Below are 19,862 nucleotides of genomic sequence, written 5' to 3' on the forward strand. Positions count from 1 at the left end.
TACGGATGAAAAAATATATGGTGACAGGCGGGGTGCCACAAGGTTCCGTATTAGGCCCACTATTATGGAATGTACTTTATGTTTGATAGAATGCTTTTCTACGATACGGATGAAAAAATATATGGTGACAGGCGGGGTGCCACAAGGTTCCGTATTAGGCCCACTATTATGGAATGTACTTTATGATGGTGTACTATGTCTGCCTTTGCCCACTGAAGTCCAGATAACCGGATAGCCAGTGCATTTCGTACAGTCTCGCATGAAGCTATTGTGGTTATATCTGGTATAATGCCACCAGACATAATGACAAGTGAGCTGAAGAGAATATACGACAGACGCAAGAGTATAGACCGGAAACTAACTTTGTCAGAGCGCAAAGAAGAAATACAAGTTAGCTTAAATGAATGGCAATCACGCTGGGATTCATCAGTCAAGAGTAGATGGACACACCGATTAATTGGAAATGTACAAGCTGGGTGGAAAGGAAGCACGGCGAAGTTGATTTCTACTTGACACAGTTCCTTACGGGGCATAGTTGTTACAGGGAGTATTTGTACAAGTACGGACACGATGAGGGAGTAGACTGTTCTCTCTGTGGTAATAGTACTGAGAATGCTGAGCACATCTTTTTTTACTGTGAAAAATATTCAAACGAGCGGCTGTTCCTGGAAAGGGAAATATCGGACCAAATAACTCCAGACAAGCGTGGGATATAATGGAAAAGATGACTGGTACTCCAGGATTTAAGGAGAATAGAACAGCAAAGAAGTAGTGAAGCTAGAGTCGTGAACAGCGAGCGAAGGACGTGAGCCTCTAGGCTAAGCTTTGCCCTGCGATGAAATGCCTAACGTCGGTCCCACAGGGCTCCCAGTAAAGCTACAGGAGACGGAGTTAGGGTTTAGTAAGTACCGTCTCGCAAGTCCAGTATAGTTGAAATTCTCATACTTGGGCGTGGTCCCGAATGAGGTGCACCTATAGCGGGCGGCAAAAACATGCAAGAATACACACATATATTCCTCACAATTCCTTCTAACAATTATACTTGCAAAAAATGAAATATTCGCGCAAGTTTCAAAAACAACAACCAATCGTATGCGCAAGCGCTTCCTGATAGCTCAATATTTGCGATTGCGCTACATAGGTATTCTAATTAGAACATTTAAATGTTTCATTCTAGAACAAAAACAATTTCATTCATAAGGAACGCGCGTCTTCCACAAAGTAAAGTGCGTGAATTCGCAACTCAGCGTCGCACTGATTTTTCTGGGTGCCTGGTAAAGCAAAAGTCGTTTCAGTATGATGATGATGCGAAATCCTCTAACGAGGATGACAAAATTTCAATTTTAGAATATTGAAGAGTTGAAATAAGCCTGTTAAATGGACGATGGCAAGGAGGGGTCGCGGCGGAGTGGTCCCTTAATTTCCTAATGATATATTTATTACTGGATTAAATTATTTGAATTCATATATTCTTAATTAAATGACCCCTTAATATATCAATATTTCACAATACAAATAGATATCTAGCGTCTCGCCGCCTTCGCGCAAAATCGCCGTTACACCTTCGACACAACACCATGGGCAGAGGCGTTTCTACGCTAGATATTGTTGATTAATGTGTGCGTGAATTCTGATTTGCGTTCATAGGCATAAACGTTTGCTGAATTTTTGGCTGATGTGCGAATATTTTCTTTTTTACTTTATTTATGGCTTAGTTATGACACTTTATGTGTTTTCGGCTTTCGCCATTTTGTGGGCGTGGCGTGGTTGCCCATTTTCGAAAGCAACCCTTTCACGGTCCCAAGGAACATGTGTTCCAAGTTTCATTAAGATATCTCAATTTTTACTCAAGTTATCCGTTGCACGGACGAACGGACGGACAGACAGACATTCGGTTTTTGACTCGTCTCGTCACCATGATCATTTTGGTATATATAACCCTATATCTAACTCGTTTAGTATTATGACTTACAAACAACCGTTATGTGAACAAAACTATAATTGAATTTGAAAAATTACTAATAATTTACATAAAGTAATACATTTTGTAGTATAACACGGCAACTCGACATTGTAGTTTTGGGTCTTTTTTAGTATAATGCAACCCGCACGAAGTGTCCATTGCCTTGAGTTGTTGGTGTTTATAGTACCAAAATCTGAAGGCAACCCGCGCGAATTGCCTTTTTAGTAGTATATTACTCAACTTATCGGTTTTCTTCATTCTATTGCATTCTTATCACAAATTCTTTCTATGTTTTTATAGATTATCTACTTGAAGGTTTCTACAATGTTTTATTCTTTCTAACATTCATGCCTTTTAATTCATGTATGTCATTTTGAATAATGATGAAAACCAAAAAATTTAAGTACAAAGTTAAACAAATTTTAAAATTAAAGTTAAATAGAGCTTAGGTTAGGTTAGGTTTGTAGGCAGATCTCTGCAAGACAGAAAGATCTCACTTAGACAGCCTGGCGCTGTCCATTGTGGTACCAATAAAACTCCCCGTGGATCAAAGACCTTTAAGATTCAGCAAACCGCTTGGAATCCGTTATAAATTTCTTAAGACTGGTAATATCTTAACTTACAGACGAAAAAGGGCTTTCGGAGGTGTTTCAACCTCAGTCTGGCAAAAGCTGGACAGTGCAGTAGGAAATGCTTAGATGATTCCATCTCGCCTTCCTCCATACAGCTTTGGCAACTAGCATCTGCCACGATCCCAAGTCTAACCGCATGGGTACCCATTGGACAATGTCCAGTAAGTACCCTATGATTGCGCTGAGATGAACCTTGCCCAGAGAAAGCAGTTGAAAGGACCGCTTACGCTCCACAGAGGGCCAAAAGGACCTCGCCACTGCACAAGTACTGGTAGTTGACCAGCGCTTGACGAGCTCATGCGTAGTCTGCATGTCCAGCGCTCTTGCGCAGGTGGACCATGGACTACCAATGCACTCCCATTCCGACGTCAATGTAGCTAGGGTACCCTCCCTTGCAAGCTTGTCCGCTATGCAGTTACCAGCGATCCCGCGGTGACCGGGTACCCACACTAGTCGGATTGCAAAATAGCTGGAGGCTATTGATAAGGATCTAAGACACTCCTTAACTAGCACAGAGCGTACCGTCATCGATTCCAATGCCAGTATTGCCGCCCTGCTGTCGGAGTGAATACATACCTCTCTAAAAGAGGTCACCATACGAAGCAGTGCGTCCACTGCTACTTTGATTGCAGCGACCTCTGCTTGGAAGACACTACAGTGGTCAGGTAGCCTAAAGCTGGTATTGATAGAAAGCTTTCTGCAGAAAACTCCCTCTCGCACCTTTCCCTTAAGCTTCGATCCATCCGTGAAAAAGCTGACTGCACTTTTCCTCCATTGACTTCTACCCACCCACATATCCCTCGTAGGTACATGTGTAGAGAAGAAGCCTCTAGGGGACGGTTCCGCAGTGCAGTGGTCCAAGTTGTCAGGGATGCAATCGAACCGACGGAGAATCTCAGAATGCCCCTGCTTGGTACCGCTCATGTACCCAGCGTCTCTGAGTCTGACAGCGACCTTTGCCGCAGTGCACCTACCGGCGATATCAACAGATGCGACGTGTAAAATGGCATTTAGAGCCATTGTTGGTGTTGTTCTTAGCGCTCCGCTGATACCAATGAGAGCCGCTCTTTGGACACGCTCCAGCTGCTTAGCTAGTGTGACTTTCTCGAATGCCCTCCACCAGACCACAACGCCATAGAACATTATAGGTTTAATAATGGTCACATACAACCATAAAACCACTTTCGGTGAGAGACCCCACCTTTTTCCAATAGCCCCTCTACAGCAGTAAAGAGCTACCGAAGTCTTTCTTACCCTCTCCTCGATGTTTGGCTTCCATGAGAGCTTCCTATCAAGAATAAGCCTCAGGTATTTCACCTTATCCGCAGGTTGCAGACTGGAGCCTCGCAATGACGGGAGAGTAACATTTGGAATTTTGTATCTTCTTGTGAATAAGACGAGTTCCGTTTGGGTCATTTCATATACGGTGTTTAGGAATTTTTCTTTGACCAAAAGGGCTACATCGTCAGCATAGGCCGTCACTCGACAGCCTTGATTTTCAAGTTCCTCCAGTAGGTCGTTCACCACCAGGATCCAGAGCAAAGGGGAGAGAACGCTACCTTGCGGGGTACCCCTATCGCTCGCTGTAGCTGCGCAGGTATAATGCCGTCTAGTCCGGGGGACTTGAAAGGTTTGAAAGAATTCAACGACCAGGTTAGGTGGCGATCATCCAGAAGGTTTACGAAGGCGCTTTCGCCCCCTTGAAGCTCTCCGAGGGAAGCTCTTTCCACAGATTGGTTTTTTGGGAAATGAGCATCCAAAAGAAGCTTTAAGTAAAGTAGTGACTCCTCACTGCTCGAGGTCCACTCTCCAGCACCATCTCTCAAGTAACCCACGGATATTGGGCTCTTGGACAGAATACGCCCAAATCTCGAGGACTCCTGGCAGCCTTCCACGCTTTCGCAGTAGGCTCTCCAAGAAGACCGTTTGGCCTTCTTCATTTCAGACTTAAAAATGGCAAGTCCCACCTTATACAAAGCCCAATCGTCACCTAGACCACTTCTACGAGCTTTATTGAAGAACCTTCGACTAGAAGATCTGAGCTCCGAAAGTTCCGGCGTCCACCAAAGAGGTTTCCCTTTGCCTTTCTGAGATCTCAGAGGACAGGAACTTTCAAGGGCCATCCTGCACCCAGAGCTGAAAACTTCGACACACTCATCAATCGCATTGGCCGAGAGAACTGAGTCTCGTGGGGGCGCTGCCGGAAGAGCTGAACGAAGCTTCCTACAATATAGAACCCAATTTGTATTCCTAAGGTTCCTAAAAGGTTTGCGTACTGGACAGGCTCTGTCCAGATTGAAACTAATATACCTATGGTCCGAAAAGGAGTGATCATTGAGAACCTTCCATTCCGAGATCAAAGGTACGGCGTCCCTAGATACTAGGGTAAGGTCGAGGACTTCCTCCCTACCCGCAGTCACGAACGTAGGGGAGTTCCCCCTATTGCATATAAATAAATCAACGCTACTTATAAAATTAAAGAGCAACTCACCTCTAACGTTTATGTCCGAGCTTCCCCAGACAGTATGTCTTGCGTTGGCGTCCGAGCCAATGATGGCGTTGACTTTCCTTCGCCTGGCCTCCCAGAGAGCCTTTCTCAGTATAGCGGGAGGTGGTTCCACCTCGTCGTCGTGCGGCATATAGGCCGAGATTAGCCAGAGTTCTTTGGCATCACCCTCCAATCTGGTGGTCACAACGTCTCCGCTACTGTAATTGGGTAAAAGGAAAACGTAAATAGAGCTTAATCTTCAATGAAAAAATTTCATGTAACCGGCTTTTACAAATTTAAGTGAAAAATTATCTATGTATTTCAGTTTCATCATTTCACTTAATTTTTATTTAAATGATCTCGCTTTGCCATTTAAATATTGTCATATGTAACTATGGTTACGTTGTTCCATCAGCCGATTTCAACTATGTTTTTCCATTTTGACAAATAAATACAATTTTTTGTTTACATAAATATTTTTTTATTCTTTCTAACTAAAGTTCCGAGGAGTTTGAATGTTAAATTACGACTAACTTTATTTAATAAGGATAAATATGTCTTTACAATGTGAGGATCATAGAATGAAAGAGAATACAAAAAGTAGTATACAGGGTTACGTGAGGTACAAAGTTGTAATCTTAAGTACATATTAATCTATTACTATTTATTACGAACTACTTCGCCTCGAACGGCGGCGAAGAACTGGTAAGGTACATGCACCAGCTTCTTTGCAAAATATGATCGGGAGAAAGCATGCTCGACGATTGGAATCTCAGTGTGCTCTGCCCAATCCATAAAAAGGGAGATCCCACAAACTGTGCCAATTACCGTGGGATAAGCCTCCTAAATATCGCCTATAAGTTTCTATCGAGCGTACTGTGTGAAAGACTTAAGCCCACCGTCAACAAACTGATTGGACCTTATCAGTGTGGCTTTAGACCTGGAAAATCAACAACCGACCAGATATTCACCATGCGCCAAATCTTGGAAAAGACCCGTGAAAATAGTCGATTTTTAAGCTGCTTTCGACAGCACGAAAATGAGCTGCCTTTATGCCGCGATGTCTGAATTTGGTATCCCCGCAAAACTAATACGGCTGTGTAAGTTGACGTTGAGCAACACCAAAAGCTCCGTCATGATTGGGAAGGACCTCTCTGAGCCGTTCGATACCAAACGAGGTTTCAGACAAGGGGACTCACTATCGTGCGACTTCTTTAACTTGATGTTGGAAAAAATACTACGAGCTGCAGAGCTACATAGAGAAGGTACAATCTTCTACAAGAGTGTACAGCTCCTGGCGTACGCCGATGATATTGATATCATCGGAACAAACAACCGCGCCGTTTGTTCTGCTTTTTCCCGCATGGATAAGGAGGCGAAGCGAATGGGTCTGGAGGTGAATGAGGACAAGACGAAATATCTCCTGTCATCAAGCAAACAGTCAGCGCACTCGCGTCTTGGCTCCCACGTCACTGTTGACAGTCATAACTTCGAAGTCGTAGATAAATTCGTATACCTGGGAACCAGTATCAACAACACCAACAATGTCAGCCTCGAAATCCCGCGCAGAAAAACTCTTGCCAACAGGTGCTACTTTGGACTGAGTAGGCAATTGAACAGTAAAGTCCTCTCTCGACGAACCAAAATCAAACTATACAAGTCGCTTATCATTCCCGTCCTGCTTTATGGTGCAGAAGCTTGGACGATGTCAACATCAGATGAGACGACACTAGGAGTTTTCGAGAGGAAAATTTTGCGCAAGATTTATGGTCCTCAGAACATTGGCAACGGCGAATACCGCAGACGATGGAACGATGAGCTGTACGAGTTATACGACGACATTGACATAGTTCAGCGAATAAAAAGACAGCGGCTACGCTGGCTAGGTCATGTTGTCCGAATGGACGAAAACACTCCAGCCCTGAAAGTGTTCGATGCAGTACCCGCCGGAGGAATCCGAGGAAGGGGATGGCCTCGACTCCGTTGGAGGGACCAGGTGGAGAGCGAGCTGGTTACACTTGGAATCTCCAACTGGCGCCGAACTGCGAAGGAAAGAGAAGAGTGGCGCGCTCTCATCAATTCGGCTATAAGCGGCTAAACGGTTGAACGCCAACGTACATACACTTCGCCTCCACAACACCGCGACTCGAAGTAGAGAGTTTATTATTAACGATTGCGTTCGATAAGACCCAAATTCCATGAGCAGATACTATGCTTCATATATGTGAGACTCTTGGTAAATATGTCCGCTGGCTTTTCAAGTGTTTGCATATATTCTAATATAATCGCCTAATCTCGAACGCAGTCCCGAATGAAATGATGACGTGTATCGATATATTTCGTTCGAGGATGGAAATTGGAAGATACTGCTAACTTTTGAGCACTCTGGTTATCGTTAAATAATCTGACGCAGGTACAATCGATTCCCACCTCTTTCAAAGCACTCTTCAAATATAGAGCTTCTTTCGCTGCCTCAGCTATAGCGATGTATTCCGATTCAGTACTGGAAAGTGAAACTGTACGTTGTTTCCACGCTTCCCAACTTATAGACGAACCAGCAAATACATATGCATAGCTCGAATACGACCGCCTGTCTGATGGAATTGCTCCCCAATCAACATCGACTACACCGTACAAATCTGCGCATGTCTTCTTGTACAGTAAATCATGTTGTAATGTACCTTTGATATAACGTAAAATTCTCTTCGCTGATTTCCAGTGCTCTTCACTGTAGTTACTGTTGAGTTCTTCACTGTAGTTACTGTTGAATTGACTCATAAAATTCACTGCATACGCTATTCCGGTTTCATAGACACCGCCATATACATCAAGGCACCGATTAAACTTTGATATGGGTATTTCCCCATAATCGCCTCATCTTTTGTCGTAGGCATGATGAGTTTGCAATTCGCTTCTATTGGCGTCTTCGAAGGATTGCACTGTGACATACCGAATCGTTCCAATATTGATTCAGCATATGTCCTTTGCGATAAAAATATTTCGCCTTTTTTCAGATTTTGAAAAAAATCTATACTCAAACAACGATTGACGTGACCGATGTCCTTCATATCGAAATGTTGCGAGAATATTTCCTTCGTTGTTCTTAGCCAATTTTCATTGTTGAACGTTAATAATAAATCGTCTACGTATATGATGGCCACGTAGAAACACGGATCACATTTTGTTGATTTTAATCCGATTTCGTTAAGGGTTAATGATAATTTGTGATGCCACATTAGCCCTTATTCACGCAAACCGTATAATGCTTATTTACTAGACATGCCGGGTTTGCTCGTTGTAACGCTGCTCTCCATTCTTCTGCAGTTTGCTGTATTTCGTCGCTATACTTCGTAAACCGTTTAAGCCAACAGGTTGACCTCGTTGAATTTTCTTCAACACGTTAATAAGTAAATCCGGAATATCCATGTAGATACTTTCGTTTAAATCCCCATTCAAGTACGCAGTAATCACATCCATCAGATATATCAGGAGAAAGAGTCGTACTGAAGTTGACCGTGCAACTGGAGAGGAAACTTCATGAAAGTCTTCCCCTGGACGTTGATGATCATCTTTAGTCCGGAACACGAACTTGTTGCCAATTACTTTGCTACCTGTTGGTTTTTGTATTATTTGCCAAGTTCTGTTCCTCATGTGCGCCAAAAATTCGTCTTCAAGCCCCTTTACCCATGTAGATGCGTCGTCAGATTTCAATGCATCCGTTAGTGTTTGCGGATCCTCAGTTACAAGGCGTTCATTGCACTCGTAAAACTCGTCTGGATTAGTAGCATCCTCCTCTGAATTGACGTCAGCTATCAACTGGAGATACACTTTTCGTGGTCGCCCTCGCTGTCTCGAACGCACATATCTTGAAACCCGATTTATCGATATATTTTACATCGCGACTTATTATGGTGCACCTCTTGGTCTCTGAATATAACCGATATGCCTTTGATTCACATGAATAGCTAACAAATATACACGGCTCCGCGCGCGATTCAAATTTTGCTTTTGAAGCATTCTTGTTAAGCGTATGCTTTCATACCGAATATTTTCATATGTGACACCGTCGGATTTCGCTTAGTCCATACCCGGTATGGGACTTCACCCGTTGTTCTCGTTACACAACGATTTCGAATATAACACGCCGTATTTATTGCTTCGGTCCAAAACGATGGAGGTGCACCCGCATATTTCATCATGCACCTGGTCATCTCAACGAGAGTTCTATTTTTGCGTTCCGCCATACCATTTTGCTGTGAAGTATACGGAGCCGTAAGGCGACGTTTGATTCCGCACTCATTTATAAATTTATTAAAGTCATTATTACAATATTCACGACGATTGTCCGACTGCAACGCTTTGATCTTCTTTCCCGTGAATGTTTCAACTTTTGCTTTATATTCTTAAAAAACGTCAAGTACATTCAATTTTTGTTTTATGAAAAATTTTTCACACCACCTTGACTTTTCGTCAATGAATGTCACGAAGTATTTTGCACCGCCATGGGACCCAGTCCTCATTGGCCCACACACGTCACTGTGTACAATTTCTAGTAGATTGTCAACTCTATTTCCGTTTGATTTGGGAAAAACCGCGCGCACTTGTTTTTCACTTGCACAGATTTCACATTCGGATAGTTTCTCAGTTTGTTTAAATTTTAACCTGTATACCGAACCGTTTGCCATAGATTTTAAACCGCGTTCGTTAACATGGCCCATTCTGTAATGCCACAAATCAATACTGTTTTTGGTATTTGCCAAATTTGCGAAATTTTTCGTTGTTTTTATATAATATAAGTTTCCTATTCTTTCGGCTTTCAATATAACTTTATTGTCACTGTTCATAACCACGGCTTCGTTCCTTTTGAACTTCACTGAATAGCCCTTGTCGGTAATTTTAGCAACCGATAACAAATTCGTACGTAAGTCAGCTACATGTAAAATGCCCTACAAGACGGAGCTAACTCATACACCACTACACATGCAAATTTTTTCAGCTTTTACCAATGCATACACATTACTAACATTTTGTAGCTATAGCTTATAAGTGGCAATCTCGGTAGTTAGAGTAGCAAAATTCATTAACCCTAATTTTTGTATGTGTAAGAGAGGGATACAATAAACCGTTCAAAAATCGCCGTCATGGCCGCTGTTCATTTGAAAATAAAATTAAAAGTGAATGGATGTAAGTGCGTTATAAATATTTCTTTTATTTTGTTAAGTGTTTTTGGATATTTATCCATCTTATAAATGCATTATTTATATATTTAATATATATATATATATATATATATTATTATTATATATATTATTATCCTTATATTTAATAAGGATAAATATGTCTTTACAATGTGAGGATCATAGAATGAAAGAGAATACAAAAAGTAGTATACAGGGTTGCGTGAGGTACAAAGTTGTAATCTTAAGTACATTTTTACTATTTATTATGAACTACTTCGCCTCCACAACACTAATATTCATGCCTCTTAATTTTTTGTATGTCAATTTTGAATAATGGTGGAAACCAGAAAACTTAAGTACAAAGTTAAGTAAAAATTAAAATTAAATAGAACTTACTTTTCAATGAAAAAATTTCGTGAAACCGGCTGTTAGTGTGATGAATGTTGTTGAATGTTATGTATTACATTTACAGCCGGTTTCACGAAATTTTTTAATTGAAAATTATGTTCCATTTAATTTTTATTTAACTTTGCACTTAAGTTTCCTGCGTTTCACCATTATTGACATTTGGCATCCAAAAAATTAAAAGGCAGGGATGTTGGTAAGAATAACAGCTGATTTATGACAGTATTTAAATAATATTTAAATGGCAAAGCGTGACCATTTAAATAAAAATTAAGTCAAATGGTGAAACTGAAATTAATTATTTGCCACTTAAATTTGTTTCGTGAAACCAGCTGTTAAGGTTTTAAGCTGTTTAAAGACAGTAAAGGTTTTTATGATGTAATATATTTGTTATACTCTCGCAACAAAGTTGCTAAGAGAGTATTATAGTTTTGCTCACATAACGGTTGTTTTTTAACACCCAAAACTAAACGAGTTAGATATAGGATTATATATACCAAAGTGATCCAAAGTGATAGAGGATGGAGTCATATGTTAAGTTCACGTACATAAGTGAGGAATGTTTCTGACTGTCATTCACTTGGGAGTGGCCAGGAACGATTCTTTTATATGTGGCTCAAGCAGCTCACGACTTCCGGCCTTAGACCAAGTATCCTCTGGGCAGCCAACATACATCCGTTTGGAGACGAGCTAAAGTGAGAAGGCGAAACCCGCTTATGCGGTTGTGCAAACGTTTAAAGGACTACGAAATAAGGGCATGCACCTGGAATGTCCGGACCCTTAATTGGGAAGGTGCCTCTGCCCAGCTGATTGATGTCCTCGTAAGAGTAAAGGCTGACATCACCGCAATTCAAGAAATGCGATGGACGGGACAAGGACGGAAGAAGGTGGGTCCTTGTGACATCTACTACAGCGGCCATATAAAGGAGCGCAAATTCGGTGTGGGATTCGTGGTGGGAGAGAGACTCCGTCGTCGAGTCCTGGCATTCACTCCAAGGATGAACGTCTAGCCACAAACCGCTTCAAAGCGAGGTTCTTCAACATATCGCTGATTTGCGCCCACGCCACGACGGAAGAGAAGGGCGAAGTGATCAAAGATACATTCAATGAGCGCCTAGAACGTACCTATGAGCGCCGCCCCCGCCACGATGTCAAAATCGTGCTTGGCGATTTCAACGGTAGGGTGGGTAAAGAAGGTGTCTTTGGCACAACAGTCGGGAAACTCAGCCTCCATGACGAAACATCGCCAAACGGTCTGAGGCTGATCGACTTCGCCGGGGCCCGAAATATGGTCGTCTGTAGTACTAGATTCCAGCATAAGATAATCCATCAAGCTACTTGGCTGTCTCCGGATCGAATCACTCGCAACCAGATCGATCATGTTGTGATAGATGGACGACATGTCTCCAGTGTTTTTGATGTGCGTGATGTGCTTCGTGGTCCCAATATTGACTCGGACCACCATCTTGTAGCAGCTAAGAAACGTACCCGGCTCAGTGTAGAAAAGCGCACACGTCAACAAACACAAAGAAGGTTCGACATCGAGAAGCTGCAATCACAACCGACAGCCGAACGATTTTCTACTCGACTTGCACTCCTGCTTTCTGAGAGCACTCATCAGCATCTCGGTATAAGGGAACTGTGGGATGGCATATCAAACTCCTTACGAACAGCTGCAACCAAAATCATTGGCTTTCGGAAAAGTAAAAAAAAACAGCTGGTATGATAAGGATTGTAGTCTCGCAGTGGAGAGTAAACAGACTGCCTACCTCATGATGTTGCGATCGACCGCAACACGAGCGGGATGGGAAAGATACCGAGATCTGAAGAGGGAAGCGAGACGCATTTGCAGACAAAAAAAGAAAGTGGCCGAAATGCGTGAGTATGAAGAGCTTAACAAGCTGGCCGACAGTGGTAATGCTCGAAAATTTTACAAAAAGATCCGGCGACTAACTGAAGGTTTCAAGACCGGAGCACACTCCTGTAGGACCCCCAGAGGTGATCTAGTTATTGATGACCAGAGTATACTGAGTTTGTGGAGGAAACACTTCTCCAGCCTGCTGAATGGATGGCAGTGAAAGTACAACACCAGGAGATGGCGAACCCGATTCCCCAATCGACGACAATGGAGCAGATGTTCCATTGCCCGACCGTGAAGAAATTCGAATAGCAATTACCCGCTTGAAGAACAATAAGGCGGCGGGTGCCGATGGATTACCGGCCGAGCTGATAAGGTGCTTGCATCAGCTTCTTTGCAGAATATGGTCGGAAGAAAGCATGCCTGACGATTGGAATCTCAGTGTACTCTGCCAAATACACAAAAAGGGAGACCCCACAATTTGCGCTAACTTCCGTGGGATAAGCCTCCTCTAAATCGCGTATAATGTTCTGTCGAGCGTACTGTGTGAAAGACTAAAGCCCACCGTCAACAAACTGATTGGACCTTATCAGTGTGGCTTTAGACCTGGAAAATCAACAACAGACCAGATATTCACCATGCGCCAAATTTTGGAGAACACCCGTGAAAATAGGATCGACACACACCATCTCTTTGTCGACTTTAAAGGTGCTTTCGACAGCACGAAAAGGAGCTGCCTTTATGTCGCGATGTCTGAATTTGGTATCCCCGCAAAACTAATACGGCTGTGTAAGCTGACGTTGAGTAACACCAAAAGCTCCGTCAGGATCGGGAAGGACCTCTCCAAGCCGTTCGATATCAGACGAGGTTTCAGACAAGGTGACTGACTCTCGTGTGATTTCTTTAACCTGATGCTGGAGAAAATAATACGAGCTGCAGAGCTAAATAGAGAAGGTACAATCTTCTATAAGAGTGTACAGCTACTGGCGTACGCCGATGATATCGATATCATTGGAAACAATACCCGCGCCGTTAGTCCCTGACGGAAATATCTCCTGTCGTCAAACAAACAGTCAGCATATTCGCGTCTTGGCTCCCACGTCACTGTTGACAGTCATAGCTTTGAAGTTGTAGATAATTTCGTCTACCCTGGAACCAGCATTAACAGCAATAACAATGTCATCCTGGAAATCCAACGCAGAATCACTCTTGCCAACAGGTGCTACTATGGACTAAGTAGGCAATTGAAAAGTAAAGTCCTCTCTCGACGAACAAAAACAAAACTCTACAAGTCTCTCATCATTCCCGTCCTACTTTAAGGTGCAGAAGTGTGTACGATGTCAACATCCGATGAGACGGCGTTCCGCAGACGATGGAACGATGAGCTGTATGTGTTATTCGGCGACATTGACATAGTCCAGCGAATAAAAAGACAGCGGCTACACTGGCTAGGTCATGTTGTTCGAATGGATGAAAATGCTCCAGCTCTGAAAGTATTCGATGCAGTACCCGCTGGTGGAAGCCGCGGAAGAGAGATACCTCCACTCCGATGGAAGGACCAGGTGGAGAGGGACCTGGCTTCGCTTGGTATAACCAATTGGCGCCAAACTACCAGAAGGAGGGATACGTGGCGCGCTGTTGTGGACTCGGCTATAACCGCATAAGTGGTGTCTACGCCAGTCAAGAAGAATAAGAGATCAGGGCGACGAAGCGAGTCAAAATCCGTCCGTCCGTCTGTGCAAGCTGTAAGTTGAGTAAAAATTAAGATATCTTGATGAAACTTGGCACCGTAGGAAGGTTGCTTTCGAAAATCGGGCAAGATCGGACAACTGCCACGCCCACAAAATGGCGAAAACCGAAAACACATAAAGTACCATAACTAAGCCATAAATAAAGCTATAGAAATATAATTTGGTATGAAGGATCGCACTATGAAGGGGTATATTTGGATGTTATTTTTTTGGGAAAGGGGCGTGGACTGGCCCCCAAATAGGGTTTTTGTACATATCTCGCAAACCAATAGAGCTATACAAACCAAACTTTCTGAAGTATTTTTTTTAACCACTTATTACAGTCCAAAAATGAAAGAAATCGGATAATAACCACGCCCACCTCCCATACAAAGGTTAGGTTGTAATTTTACTAAATTTTACATAAAAAAATGGCAGATGGAAGCTGCACTCAGATTTTTTTACAAAATGGAAATTGGACGTGGTATCTCCCACTTATGTGTCAAAAACCATATCTCAGGAACTACTCGATAGATTTCAATGAAATTGGGTATATAATATTTTCTTGACACCCTGATGACACGTCTGGAAAATGGATGAAATCGGTTCACAACTACGACAACTTCCCATATAACTAAATTTTGAATTCCATCTGATTCCTTCACTTTATAAGATATACATAAGGAACCTATGAAGATAGCGAAATAAAACTTGGTGGCATCACTTGTGAAAAAATTGTCGAAATTGAACTATAACTTTTCAAGGCCCCGGATATCGAATTTGAAGAACTCAGTGACTTATGGTAATTATTCACTGAAAATATCGGTAAATCTCTCAGATATCTTAATTTAATTCAGAGGAAATATTTTTCTTCTAATAGTGTGTCTCTGTACCAGAAATGGTTAAAATCGGGTCACAACTTCCCTTAGCTCCCAAATGCCTAATATTGGGGTTTTCAAACTTTCAATGGACTTTATACCAGATGTATATATGTGGAATATGTGAGTAAAATAAAATAATTTAATAAAATTACATAAATAAATTGCGAGGGTATAAAATGTTCGGTTGCACCCAAACTTAGCCTTTCCTTACTTGTTTTAATAATAAAATATCTAAAATAAATAAATGAGCACCAAAATGCATTTTTTATGAAAAAATAGAAAACATTCTCAAAATGTAAGGTTCCAGAGTTCTCACTGGGTATCTTTTCTTTCGTACTCACCTACACAGTCACAATTCCTCTCGTACCGACCACTGAATTAGATTTACTACTTGGTTTTATGCTCAATTTGTAGTCGTATACAATCGGCTGTTTCTTTGCTAATTCGAAATCAGTCGCGGAAATCTTTATCGTTATATAGCTTGAAGAATTTTGTCTGGGATATGATTTCTTTTGTTCGTCGCATTATTATAATATTCCACAGATCTTCGTATTCTGGGTCACTGTCCAAATCGCAATCCCAATCCGATTCCATATTTTATTTCCCATAAAATAATTCTTATTTTTCTTTTCACAAATAACTGAAAATTCAAAACAAAAATCAGCTGTTACTTAAATACTGCTTAAGTCTCCAATTTTCAGTATATAAGCATAACTTAAGAATGAATTGTAAAACACTATTTCCCTATTTTATCTTAAGCACAACATAAATATGGCCTTTGAAACCGGGCATTATGTGTTAAATATTAATACATTTTTGAAATTAATGTGATGTTTTTATTTTCTATTTCATAAAAGGACAAAATATAGTACTTTTCCGAAATAACGAACACATTAATTGTCAAGCCTGTTCGTTACATAGAATTTTTCGTTAATTCGAGTACTCACGTAAAGGTATGTTTTTCAATAAATATGAATTAAATATCCGTAAATTGCAGTTTAATAAATTGTTTTATTAATTATTTGTTAAAAAATGAAAAACGATAACAAAACAATTCAAATCCAGTAAATTCTTCCAAAATGGACTTATTCTGACTCCCACATATTCGTTATTTAAGGTACTCAATGTAACATATTTGCTTGTTCGTTATAAGCGGTTTTCGTTAAAACGAATATTCGTTATTTCGGAAAACTACTGTAAATAAGATTATTATGATTTTTATTAAATTGAAATTGAGGTCTTTATTTCGTATTTAACAAAATTAAAACATTGTAAGGTAAAGTAACTCATTATATCATTTCTAATTTCTTGAGCTAGTCGATTAGTTGTCGTGGGTTCCCATCCTGCATTTATTACAATCTCTCCACTATCGTCGTCAATGTCATTTTCTGCAAAACTCGAATCGTAACGACGACCGATATTGTAAATAGAACAACAATAATTTATTATAGACGTTTCTTTTTAGAGTGTATAATGCAGGCATTTTTCGGAAAATAAATATCAGAATTTGGACTTTAAAACTCCAAAAGTTCTTTCAATAACGTTTCTGGCCTTGCAATGAACTTTATTGTATCTGCTCTCTGGAGTTCCACTTTCTGCAGCTAGATATAAAGTGATTAAATAATGTTTCTAGAGATAATCCAGCATCACCTAATATTGTATTTATTTCATTTACTTGTTGAGTTAATAATAAGTTGTTACCTTAAAGGTAGTAAGTATGTATTTACCCCTGCATTATTGGAAATAAGTTCTTTTAATGTGCTGTTATTCTATATAGAGGCATCGTATGAGACTACAGGATATATGGCATCGACAAAGGTGATTTTCATATTGTAGTAGCCAATTTATTACAATAACGCTTTTATGCCCTTTGTATTAATATACAGGTGTTGTAGTTATTTTTCGGTGCTGAATTTGCACATGTGTCCTATCCTATTTACACCTGGGAATGCGGTTTTATTTTAGAAGTTTATTTTTCTTCTTCACTCATGTAAAACAACATGATAAGTAGTCTTCTTTTGCGTCCTTAAATAACAGTCCAAGAATCCCCACATGGTTGCGCGCTAATTAGTAAAAATGCTTTTTTATCGTATCATTGATGCTACTCGCTTTATTGATTTTTACTCAATGATTTTTTAGTATCCCACTTTGTTTCGAGTGACCTAACTTCATAGGCTCGTAGTTGAGTTACTGTTTTTGCTTTCTCCACGAAGAAAAGGTTCTTTGTTGATATCTTAACCTTAACTTATATAACTACCAAAACTTTTCGTTATTCTAGGGGACTTAATGCTGAATATACGTGTTATTTTAATAACGGAAGAGGGATGCTATTATGCGGTTTTTTTTCTGCTGGGCCTTGTTTTACATTGGCAACAGTTTTAAAATTTTTGATATTCTTTAAGGTATTAAATACTACTTTTCTAGAACATTCAACCTGTTCGCAATTTCGTTGTATGCCTTGTAGCTTAATTATCAGAAATAGATCGACATAGGGCGGAAGTGCAGATGATGCTTTTTCCAATTTAAATCTTGAAGAAAAACATTCTCTACAGTATATTTAAAGTATATACATATAAAAATAATAAGTAATATTATTACTCAAATGGCACATCGTGTCGAATATTTTATCATTGAACCACTAAGGAGTGAATTAAAGGAGATATCTACATTTACAAAATGAGAAAACGTTTTAAGGAAAATATTTGCAGACCTACTGAAAAATAGTTTTTAAGTTTAGCAACTATGTCATTACATTGTTTTAACTACACAATATCATTGTTTAGTCCAAACAAATACTCCTCTGCATTACTCTCCAAAAAGTAATAGATAAGTAATGCAGAGGAGACAAACCGCCCCAACTTCACCTATCACTGATCACCCTGTACACAACAACATAGAGAAATAGAAGAAGGTGAACAACACAACGAAGACACAAACCCGCGCTTTATAATTTAAAGTAAAGGGTGATTTTTTAAGAGCTTGATAACTTTTTTTAAAAAAAAAAAACGCATAAAATTTGCAAAATCTCATCGGTTCTTTATTTGAAACGTTAGATTGGTTCATGACATTTACTTTTTGAAGATAATTTCATTTAAATGTTGACCGCGGCTGCGTCTTAGGTGGTCCATTCGGAAAGTCCAATTTTGGGCAACTTTTTCGAGCATTTCGGCCGGAATAGCCCGAATTTCTTCGGAAATGTTGTCTTCCAAAGCTGGAATAGTTGCTGGCTTATTTCTGTAGACTTTAGACTTGACGTAGCCCCACAAAAAATAGTCTAAAGGCGTTAAATCGCATGATCTTGGTGGCCAACTTACGGGTCCATTTCTTGAGATGAATTGTTCTCCGAAGTTTTCCCTCAAAATGGCCATAGAATCGCGAGCTGTGTGGCATGTAGCGCCATCTTGTTGAAACCACATGTCAACCAAGTTCAGTTCTTCCATTTTTGGCAACAAAAAGTTTGTTAGCATCGAACGATAGCGATCGCCATTCACCGTAACGTTGCGTCCAACAGCATCTTTGAAAAAATACGGTCCAATGATTCCACCAGCGTACAAACCACACCAAACAGTGCATTTTTCGGGATGCATGGGCAGTTCTTGAACGGCTTCTGGTTGCTCTTCACCCCAAATGCGGCAATTTTGCTTATTTACGTAGCCATTCAACCAGAAATGAGCCTCATCGCTGAACAAAATTTGTCGATAAAAACATTTCGAACCGAACACTGATTTTGGTAATAAAATTCAATGATTTGCAAGCGTTGCTCGTTAGTAAGTCTATTCATGATGAAATGTCAAAGCATACTGAGCATCTTTCTCTTTGACACTGTAGGATCAGGAAGAGTTTTTCCCGACCGCGGTATGACAACTATACAACAATTTAAATAAGAAGTTTGGGCTGTGCAATTAAACTGAAAATGCGGAACAAAGAAAGACACGCCGTCTTGGTGGTCAGCAATAGACTGTATTATTTAATGCAATAAAAATGTAATTAGGTATAATGATTTTACTTATGCTAATATTTGGCATGCATGGCTATGTACCTGTACATGCGAAAGAGTTGCGCAAAAGGAGATGACAAAAAGCACTCTCGCTATTATGTTGGTGCGTACATATGTACACATGCATACGTGTGTACATACAATGAGTGATGCAGGAGCATCCAAATTAACTTTGGTATGTACATATGTTTGTTAAAACAATTGAGAGTATGTATGCTCTTATAATGATATGAGTAGTTAAATATAAAGTAACTGAATAATAGATAATAAAGTACAGGGTTCAACTTTAGGTGACCCAACATCCCGGCCCCGTTGAAAGGACTTTCAAACAGGTAAAACTGCAATTTTGTGAATTGGGCGACGAATGATGCCTTTAGAGGTTTGCACATCAACTACTCTTACTCGTGCATCTTTTCCTGGAACAGCATCTATGACACGACCAATTTGCCATCGTTGCGGTGGTACGTTGTCCTCATGGATAAGAACCAATGCATTTTTACTGACATTTCCATGGTCAGTAGTCCATTTTGATCTCGCTTGAAGTTCGCTTATGTAGTCGTGTGACCAACGTCTCCAAAATATTTGTTTGATGGCGGTTATTTCATTCCATTTGTTGACTGGATTGACGTTGTCTGCTACTGCTCGCTCGGGAAGAGTCCTCAACGCACTACCAGTTAAGAAGTGACCTGGAGTCAAAGCTTCGTAGTCGCTGGGGTCAGAAGAAAGTG

The 19,862-nt window shown here is 40.5% G+C and overlaps 1 protein-coding gene across 2 annotated transcripts; it reads right to left on the reverse strand.

The window, feature by feature from the left end:
* Positions 1 to 2,606: 2,606 nt before the first annotated feature.
* LOC128921627 (uncharacterized) lies at positions 2,607 to 17,636 on the reverse strand. 2 transcript variants are annotated; one of them, XM_054229740.1, is made up of 2 exons: positions 15,479 to 17,636; positions 2,607 to 5,301 (listed from the first exon to the last, which is right to left on the reverse strand). In XM_054229740.1, exon 2 carries the CDS (start codon positions 4,009 to 4,011, stop codon positions 2,620 to 2,622), a length of 1,392 nt encoding a protein of 463 aa, XP_054085715.1. In that variant the 5' UTR covers positions 4,012 to 5,301; positions 15,479 to 17,636; the 3' UTR covers positions 2,607 to 2,619. Both variants share the same exon structure in this region, with proteins under 2 accessions (XP_054085715.1, XP_054085716.1).
* Between the last annotated feature and the right edge of the window lie 2,226 nt (positions 17,637 to 19,862).

Source organism: Zeugodacus cucurbitae, chromosome 4 (assembly GCF_028554725.1).
Source record: "Zeugodacus cucurbitae isolate PBARC_wt_2022May chromosome 4, idZeuCucr1.2, whole genome shotgun sequence".
Classification (NCBI taxonomy): domain Eukaryota; kingdom Metazoa; phylum Arthropoda; class Insecta; order Diptera; family Tephritidae; genus Zeugodacus; species Zeugodacus cucurbitae.

Bases quoted from the DNA above. Each gene is read 5' to 3' on its own strand.
- LOC128921627 (XM_054229740.1), bottom strand. From the start codon at position 4,011: ATGACCCAAACGGAACTCGTCTTATTCACAAGAAGATACAAAATTCCA.